At 40.8% G+C, this 12,579-nt stretch overlaps 2 protein-coding genes across 2 annotated transcripts in view; one reads left to right on the forward strand and one right to left on the reverse strand.

Moving 5' to 3' along the window:
* The window catches only part of phactr3a (phosphatase and actin regulator 3a), an 83,957-nt gene extending 82,343 nt beyond the window's left edge, over positions 1–1,614 (forward strand). Inside the window, exon 12 of the mRNA XM_036591356.1 lies at positions 1–1,614. Within this exon, the coding sequence (XP_036447249.1) occupies positions 1–16 (16 nt within the window). The 3' untranslated portion in view covers positions 17–1,614.
* The window catches only part of LOC118822356 (synaptonemal complex protein 2-like), a 26,966-nt gene continuing 15,915 nt past the window's right edge, over positions 1,529–12,579 (reverse strand). Inside the window, exons 34-48 of the mRNA XM_036591357.1 lie at positions 11,647–11,708; positions 11,224–11,545; positions 10,907–11,127; positions 10,432–10,683; positions 10,274–10,328; positions 10,018–10,194; positions 9,909–9,911; positions 9,025–9,138; positions 8,738–8,904; positions 7,577–7,671; positions 5,034–5,133; positions 3,945–4,003; positions 3,169–3,247; positions 3,003–3,059; positions 1,529–1,711 (exon numbers count right to left, since the gene is read on the reverse strand). Coding sequence (XP_036447250.1) covers positions 1,640–1,711; positions 3,003–3,059; positions 3,169–3,247; positions 3,945–4,003; positions 5,034–5,133; positions 7,577–7,671; positions 8,738–8,904; positions 9,025–9,138; positions 9,909–9,911; positions 10,018–10,194; positions 10,274–10,328; positions 10,432–10,683; positions 10,907–11,127; positions 11,224–11,545; positions 11,647–11,708 — 1,835 coding nt within the window. The 3' untranslated portion in view covers positions 1,529–1,639. The remainder of the gene's footprint in view (positions 1,712–3,002; positions 3,060–3,168; positions 3,248–3,944; positions 4,004–5,033; positions 5,134–7,576; positions 7,672–8,737; positions 8,905–9,024; positions 9,139–9,908; positions 9,912–10,017; positions 10,195–10,273; positions 10,329–10,431; positions 10,684–10,906; positions 11,128–11,223; positions 11,546–11,646; positions 11,709–12,579) is intronic.

The following is a 12,579-nucleotide window of genomic DNA, read 5'->3' on the forward strand; positions in this document are numbered from 1 at the left end:
GTTTCACAGGCCGTAGAAGGTGGTTTTCTTCTGTGAAGAAAAAAGTTAAAACAGACATACATGACGAAATCCTGGAGATGACGTCATCCACAGGATGTCCTTATTCTTCCAGCATCCTGGTCTTGACCAGGGGGCGGTGGTATTGCGGTTAATGACGGAGGCTATAGAGGCACAGCAGCTGTGGACACCTCCGCTCTGGGGCTGAAGAAGTGGAGCCATGATGGAGGATTTGTGTTTTCGAAACGGAGTTTTTAAGTGACTGCTGAGAGAAGTCTGAGTGAACGTTAATGTGCATGTGAGAAGCTCCACTTTAAGTGAAGAAAGAAAAAAAAAAAGTACTTCAAGGGTTGTGAGCCTACTAAGTCAGAGTGAGTTTCATATCAAGTGTACAAAATTCAGTCTGAACAGGGTTGTTTATGTCATCATTTGAGGGAAAAAAGAAGGGAAAAACTTTGTAAGCACTGTCCGTCTGCAGAATACGTTTATAAATTCTCTTTGTCTTATTTTCAATATTTAGGGTCTCAAAGCTCTGACTTGAAAAAGGCCACTATTTTGCTTGGTAGAACAATGAAATGTACCTGCAATTTGTTTCCAGTTATTGGTGACAGAATAGTCTGTCTGATAACAGACACAATCATAATATGAATACCAAATAGCTGCTTAAGGCAGATCTATTTGAGAGCTGCAGGGTGATTAAGAATGTTGAGCAAATGTATTATCAAACCACCCAGAAACTAATTGGGAATCCATCAGTGTCTTAAAAAAAAAAGATTACTTGTTTCAGTCATTATTTATCATTTACAATTTCTATGAAAAATGGTGGTCTGTGGTTGAGCATGGGTTCTCTCTAGGATTTAAAATGAGTGAGAATATTCTCACACAATCAGATTTAAAGGCTTCAAAGACTGCTAATACTACAATACGTATAAAGTGTTAGGTTGTGCATGTTCTGCCCTGAAAAAAAAACCTTAAGACAAAAAAATTGAGTCTACAATCAGCACCAATTACTCTGTAATCCCAAAATATCTGATAACTAGCTAATGTATCCCAAACACTGTGCATTAATTCACACACTTTTGCCTGTCCATACTACCAGCCTGTAGGAACAAGGCCTTTACATACTGATTAAAACAAATAAGTTTGATCTGTAGTGAAAAAAAGACAAAGAGGTTCCAGTTCCTGTGATACATTACTGCTGTGAATATTATGACACTTGTTTTGTCATGTTGAATTACCATTTTTATTTTCTAACTGACCAGTAAACATATCTATGGGGACTGAATGTAAGGAGGGGGGGTTAACAATTCATGAATAAATGCATTTTGTACATTTTAAATATGTTATTGTAATCGCCTCTTTCATTGGAAAATGACCTTTTTACAGTAAATCATTATTCAGATTAAAAATCACGTGTAAATATATGTGCAGAGATAGTTTCAAACAACAGCTCCAACAAGGTTTTGTAAATAAATTTTAAATAAAGTAATAATTATTCAAACTTTGAAAAAGTAATGCGGCTTAATATAACCTTATATTAAGCATACTATTATATTATCCAAAAACAAGAACACACTTTAAAATGCCCTGAAAATTACTTGTAAATAAACGAAAGTCCTTCAGTTGCCTTTTTCCTCTGAAGTCAAAACATGGCGACATCTGGTAGGAACAAGGTCTGTAGTCCTCTGCGTACACTCAGCAATTCTTCCTCTTGCTAGAAGGAAACCAAAGCATTTCTGAGTGAGTTTAAACATTCTAAACTCTTTTATGGCCCAAGTGGAGAGTATGAACAAAATTATAGTTTGACCTAGAGCTGGGCGATATGGGCAAAAATCTTATCATGATAAAAAAATCACATCAGTCGATAACGATACATATCGCGATAAACGTCAAATTGTTATTTCTTTCAAGTTTGAAGGCTGATTTTTGCTCCTGAGTAGTTAATTGCTGTTTTAAACTATCCTTTATGGTCAGAACATGACAAACACTCACCTAACAGTGAAACATTTCACAAATCTGTCCGTGGGCAGTGGGAGAAAGTTTTTGGTGAGCTGTTTTTACCAGCTGGAAAAGCATGGCCACAATTTTTGTAATAGTCATAATTTATGAAAGACAACAGATTATTTTTAGCTGTCTGGTGACGAGCGCTAAACTGTTAAGTTACTCAATAACGTCAGCTTAATACGAACAGCAAACATTAGCTGGCTCGGTACGTCAGTGATGGATCACACCGCCTTACCGCCATCACTCCTACCACATCCATGTGAGAGAACAGCACAGTATTCAAACAACAGCTAGGAGACGTCTGGGTTTCTATATTCTATCGTAGTAGTTTGAGGGCTGAACCGCAGTATATCTGACGCTCGCTGTGTAAAAGCATTAACTGCAGTGTGATTCTCTCACACCAGACAAACAGAGTCCTCCTTTTAGGTACATTTAAACTGCTTTTTTGTCTTGTTTGATCTACAGTAACATCAATTCGCAGTGTTGTGTGAGTGACACAACAACAGCACTGCTTCAAGTTAGGCAGCTGCTAAAACATCTAGCCTGGAAAAATAGCGTTCTCTCACTCTCCAATGCCTCACATACAGCATCCTCAGTTTAATTGTAATTTGCATGAACCCACTTCTTTCTTTCACTTTTATTGTTTGGGAATGCGCTAATACTAAAATATGACTGAGCGCTGTAACAGTGCTGTAGTTGTGAGTATCAGGCGTGATTTAACGCTGCTGAAGCTTGTCAGGATGTAGGGAAGGAGTTCACTGTAGGACAGTACAGTTACGCCACTGATCTAGTAACTCACACTTGGTCACAGGAGAACAGATCGCCGGTTGCTCCACTCAAACAGGGTATATATAACTCCACGTTTCAGATGCTAAAGTATATTTGGTGACTCATTTCACTCCTTGACCCCCCCAAATCATGTCGTAAAAACTCTTGTGGCAACAGTAGAGTAGCGTCGCTTTCCTGCCTAACAGATACCCTGAAGCATGCCGTCTACTCACCATCTGTTTGAATAAGCGGTCCTGAACAGACTTTATGTCTTTCTTCATCAAACACATCTGAAATGACATTGAGCCAAACATAAATCTTATTTTTAAATTCCTTTATGGATCATGCTAAAAAGGACTAATATGCAAAGCCCACTTCAGTAACAGTTTAAGCTCTCACCTGTGAGGAGAAGATCTGCTCCTCAAACTCCAAGCTATGAAGCACATTAGTCTCAATGGCACTTTTTAAGTTGTGTAATCTGAAAAGAAAAACAATATGTGGAAGTTAATGAGACACACAGTACATGGAAAGTTTAAACATTTTGTAACATCCCAAAATCAAATAATGAATCACAAAATATCTGACAGTTTGGAAACAGGATTTTTTGTCCTTCAGGTTAACATTGAGCTTTGCTAAAGCTCTGAACTATGACTGCTCTACTCTGAGTTTGCTGATCGAGAGCCCTGTAAAAGTGTATACTGTATTGTATACTCTATGTTTTAGTGAGAGAAGACTAATAGCAGTCTTGTTCTTTGAAAGCCTCCACTGGTGTCTTTCAGCTGCACTAGCACTTGACTGCCACTTTCAGGAATGCTGTTTTCAAGAAGGCTTTGTGTACAATTTTGTCCCATGATACCAGTGACAACAGCATCAAATAAAAACTTATTTTAAGTCTTGTTTTAAGGTTAGAACATCATAGCTGTTTTCAAAGAGGCTGTGTCTGTGTTAGCTGGGAACAACATATTTGTTGTTATGTCACAGACCTTCAGAATCTCTTTTCACACAAGGTTATGTAGACATGATTATGTAACAGAAAATCTAATTCTTTTTATCTACAATGTCTCTAAGGATTATCACTCACTTGAGAATGCAAGTGTGTCCCCATCTAACCGCAAAAAACAAAACTTGGCATAATTTAAAGAGGATCCAGCAATACAAAATGAATACACGCTTACCTTCGGGTTCCCCTCTCCTGGTAGGCATGGAAGGCCAGGACTTGCTTCTTCCAGTAGCTCTAATAAAGTCAAAGACAAATATATCAGACATCTATATACATATACACCGATCAGGCATAACATTATGAGCACCTCCTTGTTTCTACGCTCATTGTCCATTTTATCAGCTCCACTTACTATATAGGTGCACTTTGTAGTTCTACAGTTACAGACTGTAGTCCATCTGTTTCTCTGCATACTTTGTTAGCCCCCTTTTACCCTGTTCTTCAGTGGTCAGGACCCCCATGGACCCTCACAGAGCAGGTACTATTTGGGTGGTGGATCATTCTCAGCACTGCAGTAACGCTGACATGGTGGTGGTGTATTAGTGTGTGTTGTGCTGGTCTGAGTGGATCAGACACAGCAGTGCTGCTGGAGTTTTTAAACACCTCAGTGTCGCTGCTGGACTGAGAATAGTCAACCAACCAAAAATATCTGGCCTACAGCGTCCTGTGGGCCACATCTTGTGACCACTGATGAAGGACTAGAGGATGACCAACACAAACTGTTGAGCAGTCGTCTCTGACTTTACATCTACAAGGTAGACTGACAAGGTAGGAGTGTCTAATAGAGTGGACAGTGAGTGGACAAAGTGTTTAAAAACTCCCGCAACACTGCTTTGTTTGATCCACTCGTACCAGCACAACACACACTAACGCACCACCACCACCATGTCAGCGTTACTGCAGTGCTGAGAATGATCCACCACCCAAATAGTACCTGCTCTGTGAGGGTCCATGGGGGTCCTGACCACTGAAGAACAGGGTAAAAGGGGGCTAACAAAGTATGCAGAGAAACAGATGGACTACAGTCTGTAATTGTAGAACTACAAAGTGCACCTATATAGTAAGTGGAGCTGATAAAATGGACAATGAGCGTAGAAACAAGGAAGTGGTCATAATGTTATGCCTGATCGATGTATGTAGCTGAAAAAATAAACAATTGACCACGGAGTTAATCATAAAATTCACTTGACTTGTTGCACTTATTTGCACTTATCTATTTTTTTATGCATTGAAACATATTTTATAAACAAGAGTGGTCATGTACGGCCAGCTCCTCCTCCATGGTGCGAAGAGCAGTGTCATCTTGCTCCAAGTTTTTAATTTCATCCATCAGAACTCCTTTAACCTTCTCCAGACTCTGAGACCTACATGAAATAAAAACAAATGACCAGAGCTTGTTTTAAGTTTACAGCTTCTTAGCTGGTTTAAAAGAGACTGTGGCTATGTTAGCTGGGAACCACATATTTGCTTTTGAAACATCAGCACCGGCATGTACATCTCGATATTATTTGCACTGTCTGACCTGTATTAAAGATGAGAGAGAAGAAAGATGTTGGCAGGCAAGACCAAACTTGTAGTGAGTAGGGGAAACCAACAGAATACTGAAATACTGGTAAACAGAAATGTAAAACTTTATCACCAATACGCCCCCCACTCTTGTCCTAGCATCTCTCGTTTGCTGTCTGTCAATGACCAAAATTAGGCATCTGGGTCGACTGCACTGTTGGATTTTGCAGTCAGCTATGTTAATATAATAATATTGTCATGCAGCCATCCCCTGGGCCCTGGTGATGGCCGCGAGAGCCGGCAGGAAGGTGGGGCCCGAACTCAGAGCAAGGACGGCGGGGAGAGGAGAACCGCGAGTGAATGGGGGACGGCACGCAAATCCTGAACACCGCTGTGGGACACGCATGACAGCGGGAGGAGGAGGACGTCAGCTGCCAGAGAGAGGAGGACGACGATGATGGCCATGAGAGGCACGAAGGCGGGAACATTAAAGAACATTAAAGTGGCCTCACTGTGGGACCAGACTGCAAAGTCAAATGTCCATAGTTTTTGTTCTATTACCTAACATGTACACATACTGCTAAAATCAGATACTGGTATGTCCACATATGCCCTCGGTCGAAGCGGCATTAGAGGCGGGTATCAACAGCTTACCAAAGCTTTGACTGACAGCAACCTGTCAGGGTTGTGATTGGATACGTCAAACTCGCTGATTGGACCAGTTCAAGCTTTCTTATTGGTCCATCAATTTGCCGTCAAAACAGGGTCAAAAATCCTTAGTTCTAAAAAGACGTTCACACAAACAGAAACGGAGACGTGTTCGTGGATTTGTACCGTCACACTGAAAAACCCCCGCCGTCATACTTGGAACTTCAAACTTTTCTTGTGATTTTATGGTCGGGCACAATGTAAATCATTTGAGGAGTGCTGATTCACACATTCACAACATTTCATTTACAAATGACAATCTTTTTTTACACATTCAAAAATCATTTCTATAAATATTTTTATGCATTTATAAATGCATTATTATTATTATTATTTCAGTTACATATTTGCAGATTCCAAATTATATGTGAATCTGGATTTTACGTGTATGTAGCTGCTCAAACACAACTGCAAATTTCAGTACATTTGTGAATATCGTTTTACAAGCTCAAAATCTTTTTGACCCTTTTTTTGACTCCATACAAGCATCTCTCATTTGCTGTCTGTCAGTGACCAAAACTAGGCATCTGGCTCAGCTGCACTGTTGGATTAGATCACTATTCTTCACAAAAACATGCTATTTTGCACATTTTAAATACAATTTCTATTTAATGACTTTTGTAGAATCAAGATATTTTTAACATAAAATATCAAAAATCAAAAATCAAAAATCAAAACGAATCTTGAGCTAAGAATCCAAAGTGGTGTTAAGCCTGAAAACGTGAGTACTGTTACATCCTGATCTGTGACAATGTATCAAACATTATTTAACGCAAGTTAGTATAATGCAGTGTTTAATGCACATTTCTCTATCGTGCAAGCAACCTGTATTTTCCAGTGAGTGCGTAAAGGCCAATTTATAGTTCAGTGGACAAGCGTCGCTCGACAAAAAAATGATGTAAAAGACTAAATTTGTGTCTGCTAGGGTGTTGCAGACCTTGTCGTGTACATCAAAATTTTTGTCGTGCACTCTGATTGGACAGGAACTCAAAGTTCTGCATTCTGGACTGTTGCCGTGGTCATGGTGTGCGACTGTGTTTACTTTCTTGCTGCTTCGCTGCTTTCAGAAACAGAACAGGTTGCCAGCTATTCAGAACTAGGGTCAATATACATTTAAGTGATGATTTGTTTTCATTTTCAAATCTTTTTCCACAACTGCAAAAACCTTAATCTCCAGAGTGAAACATACATGTGTGAAAACAAGTAGTATTTTTGGTTGCAGCCTCACTGCAGCAGCTATTTTCAGACTGTTTTGTGTGGTTTCACTGCTGTTTCAGTAGCTGTTCTGTCATACAGGTTTTCATAGAAACTGCAGATGATGTTCTATTCCAACGTTTTGTCGTTGGCGCAGGACTATGAAAGCCTACAGCGCTGTGACATCTGTCCACCACAGGTAACATAAAAAAACAATAAAATAATAACATTAATACTTTTCAGACATTAAGGCTTTTTAAGGACCTGTAGACACCCTGGAGAGAGAGAGAGAGAGAGAGACAGATAGATAGAACAAGCGTGTGTATGTGTGAGTAGCTCAGCCACAGAGGGTAAGGTTGATGTTTTGCTCTTGACGTAACAGATGTTTTTCAGTCTGACCTGTACTTATGCACTTGCATGCTGATGGAGGACACATGTTGCTTAAAGGCCTTTAGGGACTGCTTTGTGAAGAGATCCATTCTCCTGGAGCGGTTCTGAGAGACAACCACACATGCAACACACCATTACTGCATATTGTAATTACCGCCATAATTAGCTACGGGTCAGGCAGCAGGCACTTTCTATGGGTGAAAATGGTTATTATCAACCTAAAATGATGTTCCGCTAAAGACAGGGATTAAAAGTCATCACAGTATCACATCAGAATTTACCATCAAGGACTGAACAGAAATGAAACATCAAAAGGCACAGTTAAGATTCAATTAATTAATTCCTTATAATGAGAAAGCAGTTTACAGTGCATCATTTAATATTCTTAGTGTGAATAATTAAGATACAGTTTGTAAATGCAATATTTGCTCTGATATACCAAAATGAACACTTGACTTTTGCAAGTGACAGGGTTACAATATACTTTCCAACATGTCCTAAATGGAAGCCACTACACCGATCAGGACCCCATGGACCCTCACAGAGCAGGTACTATTTGGGTGGCGGGTCACTCTCAGCAGTGACGTGGTGGTGGTGTGTTACTGTGTGTTGTGCTGGTACGAGTGGATCAGACACAGCAGTGCTGCTGGAGTTTTTAAACACCTCAGTGTTACTGCTGGACTGAGAATAGTCCACCAACCAAAAATATCCAGCCAACAGCGTCCTGTGGGCAGTCTCCTGTGACCACTGATGAAGGACTAGAGGATGAACAACACAAACTGTGCAGCAGCAGATGAGCTATCGTCTCTGACTTTACATCTACAAGGTGGACTGACAAGGGGAGAATGATCCACCACAGGGGGGTCCATGGGGGTCCTGACCACTGAAGAACAGGGTAAAAGGGGGCTAACAAAGTATGCAGAGAAACAGATGGACTACAGTCTGTAACTGTAGAACTACAAAGTGCACCTATATAGAAAGTGGAGGTGATAAAATGGACAATGAGCACAGAAACAAGGAGGTGGTCATAATGTTATGCCTGATCGGTGTATATTACAGGCTTCTAAGGCCCCTGTATTGTAGAGAAGAGCACTGCAATACTGGAGGGAAACCATACAGTATTAATCAGTTCAGATTCCATTGTCCACTAATACTTCAGTCTTGCCTTACCTCAAACTTCCTTTTGAGTTCAGTGCTGAACTGGCGGCAGACAAAGCCCATCTCCTGTGAGGTGCTGATTTCAGACCGTGGCAGATCTATATCTGCCTCCACACCTGCTTCCCAACAGCTTGACACCACATTAGACAACACTGTGGAGCACATCTCCACATCTTCAACTACTAAAATGCACATACACACATAGACACACACTTCACAACTCCTTACTTGCATAATGCATAATTGGTGAAGACCAAAGTCAAATTTATGCTGCAACGTAATTCAGCAGTTAGGACTACCTGTTGCACTAGGACTTCTACTTTGGGGGGTGTGGGAGCTTTTCTTGGTTACACCTGTGGGTCTTCTCCTTATCTCCGATTCATTTTTCTCCTCCTCCTCAGAGCTGCTCTGATCTTCCTTGGGTTGTTTAGAGCCTGTTGCAATGGGAAAATTCAAACTGTGTTTTTTTATCCTCTCATTATTTATATTTTTTTTTAACCAGGAGTGCCTAACTGGAGATGCACTGCCCCGCAGAATTTAGTTCCAGATCTGATCTAACACATCCGATCCAATGAATCAAGACCTTCAGGATTATATTATCAATGCAGCGAAGTGTTCTGGAACTAACCCTTTCCAGGGTGGTACATCACCATGACAAGAGATGGGCATCCCTGCAAACCCTCATTAAGTACTAAGCAGCTAGAGAGATCACACAGTGCCTCAATTATTGAAAGTCTTGTGAAATACAGGTTAATTCAAAAAGATTAATCTGATTTCAAAGCGCCATATTTTTACAACCGTGAGATGCCTGGAAACCAATCTCATACCAGTTGAAAGAGGGGGTCATACAGTTTCTGACTGTCACCCGGAAGATGGCTCCCTTCAGTCTGAGAGGAGATGGCGACCCCTGAGCAGAAAGCATTTCGCGTTCTCCACTTGAATAAGAGTGAATCCGTCATAACATAATATGACGTTGATGTTGTCCGTACAGTTGGAGGAGGTTCATATGGAGCACTTGTAAAATTACATTACGCTCACATAACCACTTACAATTTATGGCATTGCTCTGTAATGATTTACAAGTGAAATAAATTATTTTGAAATCGGATAAATCTTTTTGAATCACCCTGTATATCTCATTAACTGTGTTTATGTATATGACTTTAAAGCATACACACCCTACCAACTCCTGAATCAAAAAAAATTCCTTAGGGATAACTCTGTGACACACATCTTTAACCATGTGAGATGTAATTTAGATGTGACAATTTAGGGTACATAAAAATTTTAACCTTTTTTCTTATGCCATGGCTTGTCATTAGGCTTGAACAGCTTTCTTGGCCTCATTTTGATGGCTAGTTCACTGGGCACAACCTTAGCTTCCCCCTCTTCCTCCTCTTCACTGTCCTCTATCTCTGACAAACTAGCAGACTTGCATGAGCTGTGCCGTTTCCGATGGGATGCTGGACCTGATGAAAAAGTGTGTTAGGTATCAACATCAACATTCATCAACATGAAATATAAATTAGTTAGTAATTATGTTGTTACCTGACAGAAATTCTGCCTTTTCAGTCTTAATTCCTAGGGTACATTCAGGTGTTTTCTTTAAATAAAAAAAAGGAAATGAAGGGTTAGACAGACCATTTAATCATGCCTGAGTATAATCTGATAGACACCCAAGACTGCCACAAGGTGAAAACTTCTACCTCTAGGTTGGTGCAGATCATAGCTATGTTGTTCACAGATCTGTGTGAAGACTGGCTCAATGTCACCAAGGAGATTACAGATTCCTTGTCGAAGGATGCATGCAGGCCTCTGTGGCTGGCATCATTCAAAAAGCCCCTAAGATCCTCCTCTAAGTCTGGAGAATTGAGCAGTGAAGAGCGGGCAAGCGTCTCCCTACCTGTGGAGGCAATGAGGGGCTGGGCCATGGAGGGCATCGGACTCAGTTCAGCATCCTGAAGCAGCTCAGCGGGACAAGGGAGAGAACAATTTGCAGGTTCAGACTCCTGTACAGTTAGTAAACTCATAACAATCCATTTCTATACTTGACTGTTAAATGTTAAAAAACGACCCAATACACAAGCTAACTCTGCTGACTTCGTGAATACTTGGTGGCCTAAAGATTTCACTTCTAATTCGATTAACTTCGCGCTTCTATGTTTTTCTTACCAGACGTACCCCTGGAGCATTTTGCTTCTTAGCATTAGGGGTTACAGGAGGGGGAAGGGGAAGGTTGACGCTGTTCTGTCCTACTGAAGTCCTATAGAAGGACGAAGCTTGGATTCCTTGGAGATGGTCAGGCGGTTCCAAGGGGGGAGAGACAGCAGCAACAGGAGAGAATGAAGGAAGCCGGAGAGGTGTAATAGGAGATCTCGTTAAAGCTGCACTCCTCTCTGCAGCTAAAAGGAAGAGCATCAGTGACAGTTTTTAAGAATGTAATACTAGGACCGAATCTAGATAGATTGATTAGATTTTCATAGCAGATAATTTCTTACATCTCATCTTCTCAACAGAGAAAGGGGAAGGGCATAGAGAGGCGAGTTTGGTAACCCAAGATTCTCTATCTTCTTTTGCTGATTCCTGAGGAGCTGGAGTCTTCTTGCTCTTTGACTGCTCATGACTTGATAATTTCCCAACTTTCTTCTGCATCAATTTATGGTCTGCGTCTGAGTGCATGATGGTTTCTCTTTGTTGTTTCTTCTGTTTGTCAGGTTGGTCCATCACATCAGAAAGCACCTTTTCCTTCTTTTCTGCTTGTCTTGTGGCCTGAACTGAAGCTTTCTTCTGTGTGTTCTCTGGCTGTCTGACAACCAACTTCTGTTAAGCAAATTTGAGAAAAATCATCAACTGAAAATGACATAGACCAACATCTTTATTATGTAATAATCACATTTTGGTATAAAGGCAAAATACACTACACTCAATAGAGGATCCGGGGGTGTGAGGGGAGATCTGGGCAAGACTGCACTCTCTTCTCCAGCTAAGGGCAGACACACACATACATACAAATATATATATTAAGAATCCATAACGACATCAGAATCATATTCGTATCAGCAAATATTAGCTTAAAAAGGTTATTGACATCAGGTGGATCTAGTGCCATAAGTGTATGTATTGGCATTAACAGATATGTACATGAAAAATATTGGAAATTATCAGTATTCGCCCACAATTCCTAGACTGGATCCCTAAGATACACTGACTGGCCACTACACTAAGTACACCTCCTTGTATCTACACTCATTGTCCATTTTATCAGCTCCACTTACCATGTACTGCATAGTTCTATAATTACAGATTCTAGTCCATTTCTCTGCATTTTGTGTACCTCCTTTTCCCATGTTCTTCAGTGGTCAGGACCCCCACAGAGCCACCACAGAGAAGGAATTATTTGGTGGATCATTCTCAGCACTGCCGTAACACTGACGTGGTGGGGGCGTGTCAGTGTGTGTTGCGCTGGTCTGAGTGGATCAGAGTTTTTAAACACTTCAGTTTCACTGCTGGACTGAGAATAGTCAGAGAAAAATATCTAACCAACAGCGTCCTGTGGGCAGCGTCCTGTGACCACTGATGAAGGACTACGGACTAACACAAACTGTGCCGCAACAGGCGAGATATTGTCTCTGACTGTACATCTGCAAGGTGGACCAACAAGGTAGATGTGTCTAACAGAGAGGACAGTGAGTGGACACAGTGTTTAATAACTCCCACAACACTGCTGTGTCTGATTTACTCGTATACCAGCACAACACACACCAATACAGAACCACTGTCAGTGTTACTGCAGGGCTGAGAATGATCCACCACCCAAACAGTACCGGTTCTGTGGTGCTCCTGACCATTGAAGA

The sequence above is a fragment of the Colossoma macropomum genome, unplaced genomic scaffold (genome assembly GCF_904425465.1).
Source record: "Colossoma macropomum unplaced genomic scaffold, Colossoma_macropomum, whole genome shotgun sequence".
NCBI lineage: Eukaryota > Metazoa > Chordata > Actinopteri > Characiformes > Serrasalmidae > Colossoma > Colossoma macropomum.